The sequence below is a fragment of the Brienomyrus brachyistius genome, unplaced genomic scaffold, assembly GCF_023856365.1.
Source record: "Brienomyrus brachyistius isolate T26 unplaced genomic scaffold, BBRACH_0.4 scaffold34, whole genome shotgun sequence".
NCBI classification, from domain to species: Eukaryota; Metazoa; Chordata; class Actinopteri; order Osteoglossiformes; family Mormyridae; genus Brienomyrus; species Brienomyrus brachyistius.
This window is the reverse complement of record NW_026042309.1, coordinates 630,914-646,825: the sequence shown is the minus strand read 5'-3', so window position 1 is coordinate 646,825 and position 15,912 is coordinate 630,914. Positions and strand designations below refer to the sequence as shown.

At 44.9% G+C, this 15,912-nt stretch overlaps 1 protein-coding gene and 2 long non-coding RNA genes across 3 annotated transcripts; 1 reads left to right on the top strand and 2 right to left on the bottom strand.

Annotated features, from left to right (window-relative positions):
* Nucleotides 1-2,193: 2,193 nt before the first annotated feature.
* LOC125721576 (uncharacterized) lies at nt 2,194-3,926 on the bottom strand. The gene is made up of 3 exons (XR_007385839.1): nt 3,914-3,926; nt 3,329-3,365; nt 2,194-2,293 (listed from the first exon to the last, which is right to left on the bottom strand). It is a non-coding gene; the product is annotated as an uncharacterized LOC125721576 (long non-coding RNA).
* Nucleotides 3,927-4,224: 298 nt separating this feature from the next.
* Nucleotides 4,225-5,131, bottom strand: LOC125721572 (uncharacterized). Its single transcript, XR_007385835.1, has 4 exons — nt 5,058-5,131; nt 4,910-4,981; nt 4,501-4,734; nt 4,225-4,292 (listed from the first exon to the last, which is right to left on the bottom strand). It is a non-coding gene; the product is annotated as an uncharacterized LOC125721572 (long non-coding RNA).
* A 6,746-nt stretch (nt 5,132-11,877) lies between these two features.
* On the top strand, nt 11,878-13,424 carry LOC125721549 (uncharacterized). The gene is made up of 2 exons (XM_048997517.1): nt 11,878-11,956; nt 12,282-13,424. Exon 2 carries the CDS (start codon nt 12,289-12,291, stop codon nt 13,318-13,320), a length of 1,032 nt encoding a protein of 343 aa, XP_048853474.1. The 5' UTR covers nt 11,878-11,956; nt 12,282-12,288; the 3' UTR covers nt 13,321-13,424.
* Nucleotides 13,425-15,912: the final 2,488 nt, after the last annotated feature.

The window sequence follows — 15,912 nt, the reverse complement described above, 5'->3', positions numbered from 1 at the left end:
TCTCTGGTGTACCTCTTCAGATGGGTAGCCAAGGCTGTGAGTCTTTGCTTGGCAGTTTCTAAGGCCTCAGCTATGGACAGCTTGTTATACTTCTTAGGTACCTCTTTTTTCTACACACCTTTCTGTAATTCCGATAGCTGGCTAACTTCCCTCCGTGCTGCCTTGATTTTAGCCTCTAACCTTCTCTTCCATGGGGGATACTGCTCCTTGCGGCTGTTGTTCATCTTATAGCCAAGCACCTCAAGGATCACTGTTGCTGTGGTGTAGATCAGCTGGTTGGTGTCAGTGATGGTTGTAGTAGGGATTGTCCGTAGTGCTGCATTCACATCTTCTAGTAGACCTTCTGAGGGTACTTCACGCATTCTTGGTAATCGGTGTCGGAGGGTCCAGGTTTCCAGCTTAGCCATGATCTTATTTCTCAGGTCAGCTGCTCTTGTATTCAGCCTACTAGGGCTTGTAGTTCTTGGGGCTTGGTACCCAATTCGGAATGTGGGGATGATGATGATGATATCTCCCCCCTGACCTGTCGTCCTGGCTCCCCCTTGCCGTAACATTCGTGTTGTACCTCATCAATCTCTAGTTGTGATAGCAGTTGTTTCTTGCGGATGTTGGAACATTGAGCTACGACAAAAATGTACCATGACCTGCAAAAATGTACCATTTCAATTAGTCAATTAGCTTTTGTCAGCATCGCCTTCCAACATGGAGCAAATGACACAGTAGTCCAATGCCTTGCCTACACACACAGAAGTTCCCATAAGCTTTTTGTGCTTTTATTATGAAATGTGTATGACTGAAGCAACACAGTTAGATGATTATTGTGGATATTTAATTACTCTAGAACCCACCCTGATATTCCAGGAGGGAACAGGCTATTTCCAATCGGGCATTTGTCACGAAATCTGAAGTCGTCTGAACTCGACTGATGTCTCCCTCTGAAAGGAGATGTTCAGCAAACTGCAAAAAAGAATAAACAAGTATATCAATATCACTATAAATTTGTCACAATATGAGTACATATCCTCAACTCTAAACTGAGGTTCAGCATAAATCTTTTCATGTCAGCATATGCAATACACCATGAAATGCAATGCTGGTGGCATAGAACTAAAGCTGAAGAAATCAATAGAACAACTACAAATATTTATTTAAATGTGCTTTTTGGGTATTGCAAGGTCACTGTACACAACAACAAATAAATAACACACAGCAGTGATAGCTGTCTCATTATTATTCCTTCTGCAAAACCAACACCTGTATACAACAAATTGCGTAAAAACTGGAATAGGTTTACAAGCATCAATGAAAAGTTTTTAAAACATTTACCTTCAAAATGAAAACGCCACAACTGCTACCATCTCTCTGCTTGTTGTGTTGCAGGGTTGCTACTGTCCATGTTGCTCTGTTCTCATCATCCCCTCTCTGTTTCATAAAATTCCTAAAACATAAAGGTCATTACATTCACATATAACAAGGTAAAGACATTATAATTTTTCCAAAAGAAAATATTCAATATACTTGAACTGTGATACCTCCAGTTGCGCAAAATTCTCCTCTCATAGGAGGCTTCATTTCCAAATGGGTCCATCAGAATGATTTTTTTGAGGGGAATGTCGACAACCTAGAAATATTTGGATGCAATCAAACATACATAATATTAGTTATGATATTTTTAATAATATAAAAAATATGTAATTGTAATATTTATTGTTTCAGAATGATATAGTGTTCCTAATTCCCACTCACAAGTATCCAATGGGCTCCAACATTCACGGGGCATGCCCACTTCTCCACCACAGGAAATTTCATCTGTGGTAAGTGGTAAGAGTAAGTTAGTAATACTTAATCATGCAAGATATAAAATGTTACACTATGTTATGTTATGATGATGGTAACCTTCATGAGAGTTCGGAATTTGCCAGTAAACAAAGATGTTGCCACAACTGCACACATCTGGTGTATTGGTTTCTGTAAAAAAGAAATAATCTTGTCTTTTATAGATTGAATATGTAGTTTAAAAATGGACAAATGTTAACTGTTGTCATAATTGATACTTGCCTGTTGTTTCTCCAAAATGTAGTGCACATATGCATCAATAACCTGTAGACAGCAGGTTTATAAGCAACATGCTAAACTACAGTATTAATATGTTGGACAACTTATTTTCCTTCTCTTACTTCATCCAAAAGCCACTCATTCCCCTGCAGGGTGCGAAAAGAATGATCATACAGTTTGTTTGGGCCAACAACTGCTTCAACTCTCCCAGTGTCCTTTGCAGCCCAAAGCATCATCACTAAAAAGCAAATGTAAAACAGTTAGTGTTACAATAAAGAGGTCCATCAGACCAACAGTCAAAAGCAAGAAATATCTAAAGAATTTGTAATGAAGCAGACAAACTGAACTCATGCAAACATAAAACATGGAATATACGGAGGGTGGACTAAATAGTCAGTTGGGCTGCTCACCCTTTCCTAATTTTTAAAACTGTTTATACATAAACATATTTTTGGCATTGTTTAGAGATTAACTATTTTGTGTATAGTTATCTGATCATGCTGTTATTTTGTTCACCGATCTGTAATTCAAGCAACAAACTTGTGACCAACCGGTCAAACAGGCAAAAAGTAAATGTAACACACAAAACGATGGACAGGGCTATACTGGCCAACTGGACAGGGCCAAACTGGCCAACTGGGAGCTTTGTAGTTACAAGACAAGACCTTCTTCTTGGGGTGTTCTCTTTGATATAGGGTTTTTGTCCCGTGTTGGTATTTTGCCTGTGGTGCCTGTGTTCTTTTTGTCAGGGGGAGGGGTGCTGTCATCTGAGCCATCAATATGTTTTTGGCAAAAACAATAACAGAGGGTCTCTTCAAGTTGTGCTTGATTACCTCTGGGTCATTGTCCTTGTCCAAAGACTGCTGAGGTCTTAGCGTGGGCTTGACTCGTTCCACACAAGGAGGGTCGTTGGATGGATCAGTGGGTTGTGTAGTGGGTTGTGAGCTCCTTCTGTATGGCTTCAGGTGGCTGATGTTATATTTGTTTCTCAATATTGCTCCTTCGCGATTTTTTAGTGTTACAATTTTCCCACTGATTTCTCTGGACCATACACTATAGAGACAATCAGGTTCCATTCTGCCACCCTTCCTTCCATATTTTCTTATGTTGGCCAAAAGAACTTCATCTCCAACTTTGTACACAACATTTTTGTATTTCTTTTGCACCCTTTTCACATAAGCTGCCTGTTGCTTTTCCTGTGATTTCTTTATATTTTCTTCTGTGGTAGCTTTAATGCCCTCCATTGTTTTGTTTTTCAACTGTTTGAACTCACCGTAACTTGCTTCATCAGGGAGGATGATTGTGGAAAGCTAACAAGTAAGACCACAATGGAAAGACAGAAATCACAATTTATGATTAACATTTTCCCTGTCCTGCATGGCCTTAACATGAAGTGAAATAAAACAGGTTGAAAAGTCATACAAATTATAACAATTGTGCACAGGGAGAACAAACTCCCCAAAGAAAGGCCCCATTCAAACGGATTTGAAACCAGGACCTTATTGCTGTGAGGCAACAGTGCCAACCACTAACCCATCGTGCTGCCCCTAAATGTAAACAATTTAAGAAATAAAAAGGTGAAAACATCTACACCCCCTGTATGTACATAGAAAGCTGTGGAAAACTTTCAAGACATAGTTCTACCACAGGACAGTTTGCAAAAACAGCACAAACACCTGCATTGAAACTACAAGACCTTATATGTGATTATAAAATAGATATATAAAAAACGGAACATGTCGTAGCTGTTTTCAGAAGCAATTGCCATGGCTGTTCAAGCCCCAATTCATTAGCTTGCAATCACCTTGTCACAAGAAACTATGCTAAACTATGTCAAGATATGAGTAATTGTACTTACTGGCAATTTAATGGGAACCTGTGAAGGAAACACTGCCTCTCTTCCGTACACAAGCAGAAATGGTGAATGTTTAGTGGTTCTATGGACCTTTGACCTTAAATAAAATAATGTTGCATCCAGATAGATGTCCCAGTCATTCTGCTGGTTGTTAACCAGTTTCTTCAGAGCTCTTAACAGATAATTTAAAGTAAAAAAATAATAAAATTAGTAAATATAACAAATCTGGTCACAACACACAAAAAATAAAACATCCAAAAAAATAAAACACCAACCATTTTATATTGTCGTTTGTTTTTTCATCCAGTCCATCTGTTTGTGGATGGTAGGCTGCAGTTACACTTCTCTCAATGTGCAACATCTCACACAGGCTGCGGTTGAGCTTTAAAAGAAAAACAAAGTTATTAAATACTAAATAAATAAATTTGTGAATAAACAAAGAAAGAAATGTGTTCTCAATGGTACTGAATAAAGCTTAGTTACAGTGATAATACTACTTTTTGGTCATAAACATCTTAAAGCTACTGGTCTACTCCAAACCCAATATCTGACTGCCTGCACTTTAAAAGGACACTTCATTACTTCATTACTTCATTGACAAATTCTCTTCCTTGATCTGACAGAATTCTTTTCGGACATCCGTGTCTGTAAATCATGGAACAGAGATGCCTTCCAACTTCAGTTGCAGACTTTCCTTTCAAAGGAAATGCTTCAACCCATTTAGAGAAGTAATCTGTCGCTGTAAGGATATACTGGTAGCCATCAGTGGTTTTGGGCAATGGTCCAGTCAAATCTATTCCAACCAGCTCCCACACAGCAGATACCTACATTATCACTATGTTTGTGTGTATTTACTCTTGGGGTAAATACTAGTAAATACAATTTGAAATTTGTAAAAGTACATGTAGAGATTGGAGTATGAACTGTATATACATACTGCATGCATTTATTTATAGCCATTTAGCATCTTAATGTCTCTAAAAAAAATTTACGGATTACCTTAATACACTCCAGTGTCTGTACAGCTGTCAAAGGCCTCCCTACCTTTTGGCACTCATCACATTCCAAGATCTAAAGGATATAAAAACATTTCATGCCTGTAGAGTCTTCACATTCATTTGAAGAAAATACATCAACTCATACATACCCAGTTTTCAATGTCCACTGACATGCCATACCAGTAGAATCTGGAACATATGGCATTCCGTGTCTTGTTGATCCTGGTGTGCCCTCCCAAAGGTGATGAATGGAACTCACTGAAGATTGACCTGGTCTCCTCCTTTGTTTTGATCACTCTCCTTGTTCCATATTGAAGTTCTCCATCTAGGTTTGCACAGTAACATTGGTTATAGGGACATGGTTAAAACGGGGGCAAGGGGTTCACGACTGCAGGTTCAATTCCCCACCTGGGGCTCTGTGTGCAGAGTTTGCATGTTGTCCCTGTGTTTGGTGGGTTTACTCAAAGTGCTATGGTTTTCTCCTATAGTCACATGCATTGTAGCCTGACTGGTGGCCAAACTGATAATAGTGTGTGAATGTGACCATTAAAATTAAGTTTTATTTAACCTTCCTATTATCTACAGAATCATATGAACACTTAAGTATCATTTGATTGTCTTTGGTGCATTGATTTTTAGAGTCTAGGTGTTTTCGCTGCCATGAAAACTAGTTAGGTAGCTAGTTAAATTGTTAGTAATTATTTGTATAGCGAAAACAATATAAAATAAATCCACACAAACGGTAAAAATGTGTACAACGTGTACGACTAGGACAAGCTACTACAGGTTAGCATAAAAAATAACGTTATACATGTGTTCTGTCATAAAATATACTAATAGTATATTCATAAACTGTTACAGTTACATTATATGTACAATCAAAGTTAACATAAAATCACTCAAACAAGAAAACGTTACCATAAAATCTGACAAACAAGAAAAAAATATATATATACTCACCGCAGGTAACGTTAACCACAAGAGCAGCACGGATTTATGGGCGTTCCGCAAAAGTGGAAAAATATTCAGAAGCGCATGCGCGGTGAGTGTAAGTAGGACGGATTCACAGGTAGGATGAATTTATAGAACACCGGTCTGAATGCATTTCATACTGCAACGTCATACTGTATCTACTGATCCGGGAGAAACACTGCAGTGTCAAGCGGGGCGGAATAGGTGCCGCGCAAAGCCGGCAAACTAATGATAATACCATCTACAAACCATCAATAAAAGCGGATTAAACTACACAGATCGTGCATCATGAAAAACAGAAAGGATTCATTAACTCAGAAAAATATTGCTCAGAAAAACGGGATTATTATCTCATTAACTCGGAAAAACAGAACTGATTTCTTCTCAGATGAATGCAATACGCTTCCATAGAGAACCGCTTACCGCGCGCGTGACTGTAGATGCGGCGCCGCTGCCGCGAGCTTGAGCCCCGCATCTCGCGCACGCACGCGGCCGCTCTAATCTGTTAACATGGGCGCCGAAATGAAATTTTATATTTTCCGCCTCACTTCCAGTGCGTCCAGGGTGCAAATTTAACAAGGTGGATCAGGAGAATCTTTTAATATTCATGAGTGAAGCCCTACATGATTGGCTGGCTGATTAATATTTATGAGAAAGGCACTACCTGATTGGCCAGTTAACATCAACATGTGCTGCCTGTTTCTTCTGCCTAAGGAAGGGGTGTCCAAATCCAGTCCTGGGGGGTCGGAGCCCTGTGCAGCTTAGTTCTTTCCCTGATCCACCATAAATGATTCAGTTCAAGAGCTGTGTGGTTATTAGCACAAGGAGATGAATCAGGTGTGTTAAATGAGGGGAAACCCAAAAATGTGCAGGACTCTGGCCCCCCAGGATTGGATTTGGGCTCCCCTGGTTTAAGGCATTCAGTGACTAATCAGTAATATTCTCTCATGAATATTAATGATGGTTCCAGAACAACCCTGTAAAAGTGCAAATTCACATTTTGCACTTGAGGAGAGAGTCCGGTCTCACTGCATACAGGTGCCTCCTTAGGACAATACTAACGAATCTCGCACAGAAAACACATACACTCACGGCATCTGTCACGCCTAGCTCGTCCGCTCCTCCTGTGTGCCACGCCCCCTGCTTACCCACGTGTGTTTCCCGAATCGTACCCAGCTGGTTCCGTTTATTTTCAATCAGTCCTGTGTATTTCAGTCAGTGTCTTACCCGAGTCCAGTGTCCGTCATTGATGTTTGTATGCGTGAGATGTTTCCCCGTCCGCGCTTCCTAATTAAACTCCCGTTTTGCCCCGTTTTTGCCTGTCCGCTTGCTTTTTCCACACCTGCCAGCACGATCGCCGCTTGCCTCCGCGACCTATCGTGACAGAATGACGGACCTCAAAAAGAAAAGCAAGCGGGCAAGACGGATCACGAAGGAGCCGGAGATCTGCCTGGGAGCCTGCGCGCTAGCCAGGCTATGGCTCCCGTCTGAAGACGAGGAGGAGGAACCCCTCCTACTCGCGGACTCCGAGCGGAGAAGTCCAGTCCTCCTACCGCCCCTAGAGCGGTGCACCTACCGGCCGGAACGCCTGGACAATTGGGGAGGAATCCGGACGGGAAGAGACGCTATTCCGCGAGTACCCCGGCGCCTTAAAGGGGCCAAGCCTGTCTCGCCTGCGCGCGACCTGCCCGCCCCGCCGCCTGCGGCAGCGGCGCTCCCGCAGGAGGTGATCGCTACGCCCCTTAACCTCGCCACCCAGTTCTTCACCCTCCAGGGGTTATACTGGAGGGTGATGGATGAACTGGCCGGGCAGGGGTCGCCTGAGGTGGACCAGCTCGCCAGGCAGCTTGGGGAGGAGTTCGCCGCGTTCACTCCCGCTTCCCCTCCAGCTGACCTGGAGAAACTAACAGAGGATCTCCGGAGGCTGATCCAGCTCCGGAGAGCTGCGGACCCCGCTCCCGTGCGACCGCCGCCGCCCTCGGACTTTGCTCCCGAGCAGCCGCCTACGCCGCTCGTGCAGCCGCCTTCGCAGCCGCTCCCCTCTCCTCTTGCTGCAGCCGCTCCTGAGGCGCTCCCGTCTTCGCCTGCTGCAGCTGATCCTGAGGCGCTCCTGTCTTCGCCTGCTGCAGCCGCTCCCGAGGCGCCCCCACTGCAGTCACCTGCAGTTCCCGGGCCGGCGCCCCCTCTGCAGCCACCTGCAGCTCCCGGGCCGGCGCCCCCACTGCAGCCACCTGCAGCTCCTGTCCCGGCGCCCCCGCAGCCTGACCGTGTTCCTGTCCCGGCGCCCCCTCTCCCTGCTGCAGCTCCAGTGGCGCCCCCTCTCCCTGCTGCAGCTCCAGTGGCGCCCCCTCTCCCTGCTGCAGCTCCAGAGGCGCCCCCTCCGCCTGTTGACCCTATTCGGGTCCCTGTCCCTGGCCCCGCTACTGTCCCTGGCCCCGCTACTGTCCGTGGCCCCGCTCCTGTGACCCCTTGTCCCTCGCTCCGGCGAACTCGACCCCGACCGAGGGTCATAATGTCTGTGTCCCGTAAGGGGAGGGGACACAGACGCAGGACGGGGGTCCTGCCCGCCCTGCCCCCTGGCTCGCCCTCCGTCGCCTGCGCTGGGGCTCGGGGGGCGCCTGCGGTTCCTGGCCCTCCGGGTCGGCTGTCGCCTGCGGGTCCCCCTCCGATGCCTCGTCGCCCTGCCTCGCTCCCCCCTCCGGTGCCTGGTCGGTCGCCTGGGGGTTCCCCGACGGCGGCTCCTCGGTCGCCTGCGGGGCCCCTACCTGCGGCCCGTCGGAGGACGTCGCCGCCTGCAGCGGCTCCCCCCCTCGCCTTGCCTTTGCCATGGCCCCTTCCAGCTCCCTCGTCCCCTTCCCTGGTGCTCCCTCCTGCTCCCTCCCTGGCCCCTCCGCGGGTCCCTCGCCCTGTCTCCTCGGCCCCTCCGAGGTCCCCTCCGGCTCCGGCCTCCCGGCCGCCTGCGGCCCCTCCGGCTGCCTCCCGTCGCCCACTTGGGCTCCCTCGGGCTCCCCTTAATTCCCCCTCCTTCTCTCCCTTTCCTGCCCCGGTCCCGCCAGTGTTTGTCCCTCCTCCTGCCTCTGTCCCGCTGTCCTCTGTTCTTGGTCCCTTTGTTCTGCCCCGCTCCGCTCCTGGTTTCCTGTCGTTCCCTCCCATCACTCCCGCTCCTTTTGTTCCTCCTGTTCCCTCTGTTTCTCCCTTCCTGATCTGTCTCTCTGCCTTTCCTGTCCTGTGTCGTGTCTTGTCCTGGCTTCTGCCTCTGTGTCAGTTTTGCCTGTCTGTCTTGTTCCCTGTCCCTTGATGGTTTTGGTTCTTGTTTTTCAGGTTTTGGTTCCCCGGTCTCGTCCCGTCCTTCGCCTCCTCCCGGGCGCGCCCGGTGAAGCGCGCCTTTGGGGGGGGGGTTCTGTCACGCCCGGCTCGTCCGCTCCTCCTGTGTGCCACGCCCCCTGCTTACCCACGTGTGTTTCCCGAATCGTACCCAGCTGGTTCCGTTTATTTTCAATCAGTCCTGTGTATTTCAGTCAGTGTCTTACCCGAGTCCAGTGTCCGTCATTGATGTTTGTATGCGTGAGATGTTTCCCCGTCCGCGCTTCCTAATTAAACTCCCGTTTTGCCCCGTTTTTGCCTGTCCGCTTACTTTTTCCACACCTGCCAGCCGCTTGCCTCCGCGACCTATCGTGACAGCATCCGCAAAAAGAACAAATGCAAAGCAATCTTTTTTTTGTGAAATTAAAGATGTATAACTAATTCAGAATATATTTTCACCATCCTACACTCCCACACAAACACAAAGACAATATGAGAAGCTATAAAGCATTTGTAAAAAAGATTGTTTTGAATGATTAATTGAAATGATAGTGTTTTTGGTGATGATTTTGATATTTCGTGTTTGTTGTCTAAATGTTGTCTAAAATTACATGAAACTGTAAGGACATAAAACTTATAGGCCCCGCAGGCGCCAACTCTGATCAGCCTGCATCAGTCCATTTCAGAGTCTAAGAAAAGGATCCGTGACCCTGACCAGACTGGACTCCACTCATCAGACCTCCCCTTTTAAGGAAGGCAAAGGCCTGCCGGCTCCTGAGAGACTGGATAAAAATAACTGGAGCAACACAGGAAAAGCAAGACCTTTCACCCCTGGAGTGGCCGGAGCCCTACAGTCAACTCACAGCAACAACAGCCGTCAGCCTCAAGACACAGACACCTGAATGGGCATGAGGCGGCGAGTATTATACTCTCAAAGTTAAGGAATATAGACAAATTTGGCTAAACCCACCAAAATGAGAGAACCTCTCACATGGTAGAACAAGGGAATTATAACCGCCCCCTAAAGTGATCTGATTGGGTGGGGACTTGAGAACCAAGGTCAGCAATGTCCCTAAAATTAACCATTGACCGAAATTGGTCAGTCTTCAGAGACATGCCATCACCTGGTTTGGATACTTAAGGAAGGGCCTCAGAAGAGGTCAGGGAGTCACTCTGTAATCAGAGCTCCCACAGAGAACTGTGCGAAAGTCCATCTGTAGTCTGTAGACTTTCCGGGCTGCCCCCCGGCTGAGCCCCTGAGAACTTTGTGCACTCTCAGCTGAGATATGTGATTGTTTAATATTGTATGTGTCCTAATGTATTTCAGAATATGTGGCCACATGTCAATGATTGTATATTGTAGTATGTTTAATAAATGTTCTGATTACTTTACGACTGTCTGATTTGCTAACTTCTTTATAAACTTTACAGATTGGATTTCTATCCTGATTAGGACTAAAGTGGTAAATACTATCTTGCAGCCTCTGGGTTAAATTCCCTTTATCCGGGTCCCAAACTCGACTGCCCAGGTTAAGTTAGGTGGATACCAAAACTACACCTCTGGAGTTCGCACAAGCTCAGTTATGGGCCGACGTAACCTCTGAGGTCAACACATGCTGATGAAAGGTTCGGTATCTACCCTCTGAGGGGCGTACACACTATGTTCCTAGGCACCGGGCATAGTCCCTGAGACGCTCACAAGGTAGATACCGGGTAGCATCGGTGGAGTCCCTGAGACAGGCCCAAAGTAAGCCTCGTACAAACTACCTATTCGAAACGTGCGCCTTCACAGCCGCTGAGGTTGACACATGTTATGATATGGGCTGCCCCCGGCTGAGCCTCTGAGGTGGACGTACATGTGGTTTGGGTAAACATCGGCTTAATCTCCAAGGCGCCCACAAGCTCAGTGATTGGCGGATACTGAGCCTTTGGGTAATTATATAGATCGAGGGACCCGAATAATCAGAGGCTGACATTGTCTTAAATGGTGGCGATTTCCATACCTCTAAGACAAACCCTGTGGAACAGGTCCGCGGATCGCCCTGTCGGCCGAGGCGAATCTGGCGGACTCCTCCGTCAGGGGTAAATTAGAGTTGGTAATATAAAGGAGAGTCCCTAAGTAATCCGAACAACATAAACATCATGACTACAATATACTGAAATAAGGTCTTTAATAAAATGGAGTCAGATATGTGTCTAATAGAATACTTTATATAGTAAAAAGGGTAAGTAATTTCCAGGAGCGCTCGGAAGAAACAACACGCATTCATAGCCTTCGGCTGCGCCATTGGATTCCGCCATTGGGCCAGTGGGCGGCTCCCTATACCCCACAGTCCAAATACATGCTGAAGCTAATTGTACTTGCTAAATTGCCCGTAGGTGTGCATGTGTGAGTGAATGGTGTGTGAGTGTGTAATGCGATGGGCTGGCCCCCCATCCTGGGTTGTTCCCTGGCTCGTGCCCATTGCTTCCGGGATAGGCTCCAGACCCCCCGTGACCCAGTAGGATAAGCGGTTTAGAAAATGGATGGATGGATAGATGAATATTTTGCTGAATAAGAAATAACTCTACAGATAAAGGTCCAGTCAGCCCAACCCATACCCTCCCTCATGCAAAGGCCATGAGGAAACATTTTTCAAAAGAATTTCGCAATGGTATCACAATTGTGAAATCATTTCCCTATACAGTATATATAGAGGCTCTTCTAATCATCTATCACTGCTTATTCTTGTAGAACACTGTGCTTCACTGTATTTTGCAGTCCAGCTTAACTGTAAGTATCCTTGTGAATTTTATTGCCTTGTTTTCTGTTAAAGCCACTTAATTCTATGTCATTTAATTTCACTTTGACATATGATGAATATTACTTTCTCAGAATGGCTCACCTTCATGCTGCTTAACTGTGTGACCATGCCTCAGTCAGTGAAAGTGTGTTTCCTACTCCAAGACCCCAGAGGGTTAACCAATGTTTCATTTTTATTTGTTTCCTTATGTATAACTCTCTGTAGTTTGTTCCAATTTCCTCCCGTCCGGTGCTGTAGAATGCATGAAAATACTGATGCTTTTGATGACAACCATCCTGTTAACTCATTTTTCAGAAAAAAGATGGCCGATATCCTCCCAAAGACCAAAGCCAAAGGGGTTGATTTCTGTGCTGTAGATAAGAATTATTATATAATTCGCTCTGATCTTGGCTGTTTCATGTACTCAACAGATTTCCACGGAGGCTCTGACCTCACGATTTACAGCTTGCACCCCTGCTGTCAGGGTGGAGACCACTATCTGGCCACTCACAATAACAAATTTTACGTCATCAAAGGCAACACTTACCGATGTGTGTCCGATATGAGCAAAGATCTTAATGCTGTGGTGTATAACCTGCACCCAAACTGTCAAGGGGGTGATCACTATCTGTCTGCTAATGGTGATTTCTACATAATATTTAAGAGCAAAGGTGTGTATCACAAAACATCCAATATGAACAAGGATAGTGATGCAGCTGAATACCAACTGCCTCCCAACTGCAAGGATGGCCTGTTCTACTGGGGCACAAAGAGCTACTCCTACTTTCTCAAGCCAAAAGATGAGTGGGGGATCCAGTATCACAAAACTGATAATCTTAACAAAGATACCCATGCAGACACATTCTCAGTTCATCCAGATGTTCTTAACTTCCTTCCTGGAGGGCTTGGTCAGACACATGGCCCAGCCTTTGGAAAATGGGATCTCATTAAGATGATTTCCAATGATTTAGAAATTCCCGTAACCTGGGAAAAGAAGATAACCCGGAAAGTGGGCTTTACCAAATCCAAGTCATCGAGTATTGAGCACAACTGGAAAGTGAATATAAGCAGCACATATGAGTCAGGTGCTCTGACAGCGGCGATTGCCAAATACCAGTTCTCTCTGTCAGCAGAATATGGAGGGATCAGCGTCAACACAGAAAGTGAAAACTGGGAAGAAGCAACTCAGGTGGCAGAGACCATGACCCTGACTCTGCAGCCCCACACTAAAATGTACATCTGGCAGTACAAGCTCGGCCTTGGCAAGGAAGATGTCCTCTTCTGCCGTGACATGGTACTTAATGACAATCCTAACCCCCCTTCCATCATTCCACTTCCACCTACTAACAAGTAGTGTGTTGATTCTATGGATGAGATGTATTTTGTTGGCTAGGCATGTTATATTTTACATGGGCTTGAATCAATAGCAAATATGATTATGTAATAGAAATGCTTTTGGGTACTACATCATTTTTTTACTTGTTTGTCTTTCTTATTTTAATTTGGGAAGTTACAGTACAACAAAGAAAAACACAATAATCTTATCAAGAACTAAATCAACCTCTATAACGATATACTGATTTTTAAACCGGATCATATGCCAGATTTGATAAATCCATAAATACTGTATAAGATCCATGTACTCAAATATGATTTTTCCATGTCAGTATTCTTCAATAAAATTTGATTTTATATAAACATTTAAAATAATTTCAAATGAATAAATAATAGACATGAGGACTTATTTGTTGTAAAATATACCATTTCAGCTCCTCCACTTTGCTGAATTGAATGCATTGTTTTGTAGACATGTGGATGAATAAATAAAAAAGTTTTTAAATGATTCTGAAACTATTCTGTGTGTCTAAGGAAGATAATAGGCACAGCCAATATGTGTTTTATGTGTTTTAACTTTATGGCTACAATGCATGACTCCATTATTTAATTCACATCAGCATGTGACTCCAAAGTCACTCAAAAATGTAGATATTGTAGATATTGGAAGTATCAGTCCCAAGGTTCAGTTATGCCTTTACTCTAAAACTGCTTCCTTACTGAGCATTCAGTAGAAAGTATGTTTTTATAGACCCTGCTTACTGAACAGCTTTCCCATTAGCTCAGAGGTTTCTATAGACATGCAAGCCCAGCCTTTCCTATTTACACATCGGAGGCTTTTATTTATAAGTATTATCCTTTAATCTAAAACAGCTTCCTTACTGAGCGTTCAGTAGAAAGTATGTTTTTATAGACCCTGCTTACTGAACAGCTTTCCCATTAACTCAGAGGTTTCTATAGACATGCAAGCCCAGCCTTTCCTATTTACATATCAGAGGCTTTTATTTATAAGTATTATCCTTTTCTGCTTGCTAGTCACATTTCACATGGATATTTCTTCTTCCTTTATTTCATTTGCATTACTGTTAAGTCTCGACCATTTTACATCTTATTTTCCGCATTTTAAGGCAAACAATACAAAGAAGTATCAATATAAACAATACAAACAAGGAAAATTCATGTAATTTTTTAGGTACACGCTGAAATTCTGAGCATATCTGACCCAAGGTAGATAGTTGGGCGACATTGTCATGCTTTCTGCTTCATGTTGAAAAGAACTGTCTCTGATGCAAGAGTTAAATGTTAAGTTCTGAGCACAATGATATACATACTGTCACGATCACAGCAGAGGTATGCGGCGATCGTGCGGGTAAACAGGCAAGCATGAAGCAGGAAGGCAGGATACGAGGCAAAACGGGAGTTTAATTTGGAAGTCCAGGAAACGGGGATACAGGACGGCAACAGACATCATACGACATCAATGACGGACGAAGGACTCAGGTAAGACACGGACTGAAATACACAGGACTGAGCAAATGAACTAGACACAGCTGGGTACAATCGGGAGAAAACACGTGGGTAGGCAGGGGGCGTGGCACACAGGAGGAGCGGACGAGCCGGGCATGACTCATACATAATATATACATATTAATTCTATGGCAGTTTAAAAATGAACTTTTCTTTTAAAAATAACACTATTATAATTGTTTTAATAATCTTATAGACACACAAAAACTGTTAGATCTATATCTATCTTTAGATAAAAAAAGCACACATACAGTATATGTCAGAGTGTGGGATACGCAGGCGGGCTGGGAGGACGGTACAGACATCTACTGACGCTAACCAACATCAATGACGGCAAAAACCAGGGGAAGACACGGACTGAAATAGACAAGACTGGGCGAAAATAATCAGACACAACTGGGCGAAGGTCTGGTCACGTGACGCTCGTCGCTAATGGCTGCCTAACTCTGCTCGTCCGCGCGTCCCATCCACCTATTTGCCCTTTAGTCAGTCCCCTTGCCACTTACCCGTTCGCAATTCTATACGAATTCGGCGCTCATTCTTTTATGCTTCCTGATGGCTGCTAATCAGCGCAGACCTCGCCCAGCTCTTCCCAGTCCGGAGCAGAAAGTGCCTCGCTCTGATGGCGGCGCTTCTGAAGAGGCCCTTTCCCCTCTCCTGGCACCTTTTCTTGAGGAAATGAAGAACTTCCTTTCCGAACAGGTGAACTCCTTAAATGGCACGCTCCAGCAACACCATTCGGAGCTCCGCGCTGACCTGAACTCGCTGAGGGCGGACCTTAAATCTATTCAAAAAGAAGTCGCCTCTGTGAAGTCTGTGACCGATCGACACTCCAGGGAGCTGGCTGATTTTAATAAGGGCCTACTTTCCCTGGATGATAAAATCACTGAGATTGAGGACCGCAGCCCCATCGCCTCAATCTTAAAGTAGTTGGGATTAAACTAGGGCGCGAAGGGGGCGATATGCGGTCTTTTCTTAACAGCCTCTGGCCAGCTATTTTCCCCCATCTCCCTAATTTCCAGCCAGCCATTGACCGTGCCCACAGGCTGTATGGCCGGTCCGATACCTCTTCTTGTTCGCCTCC

Coding starts and splice junctions, on each gene's coding strand:
- LOC125721549 (XM_048997517.1), top strand. CDS start 12,289: ATGGCCGATATCCTCCCAAAGACCAAAGCCAAAGGGGTTGATTTCTGT.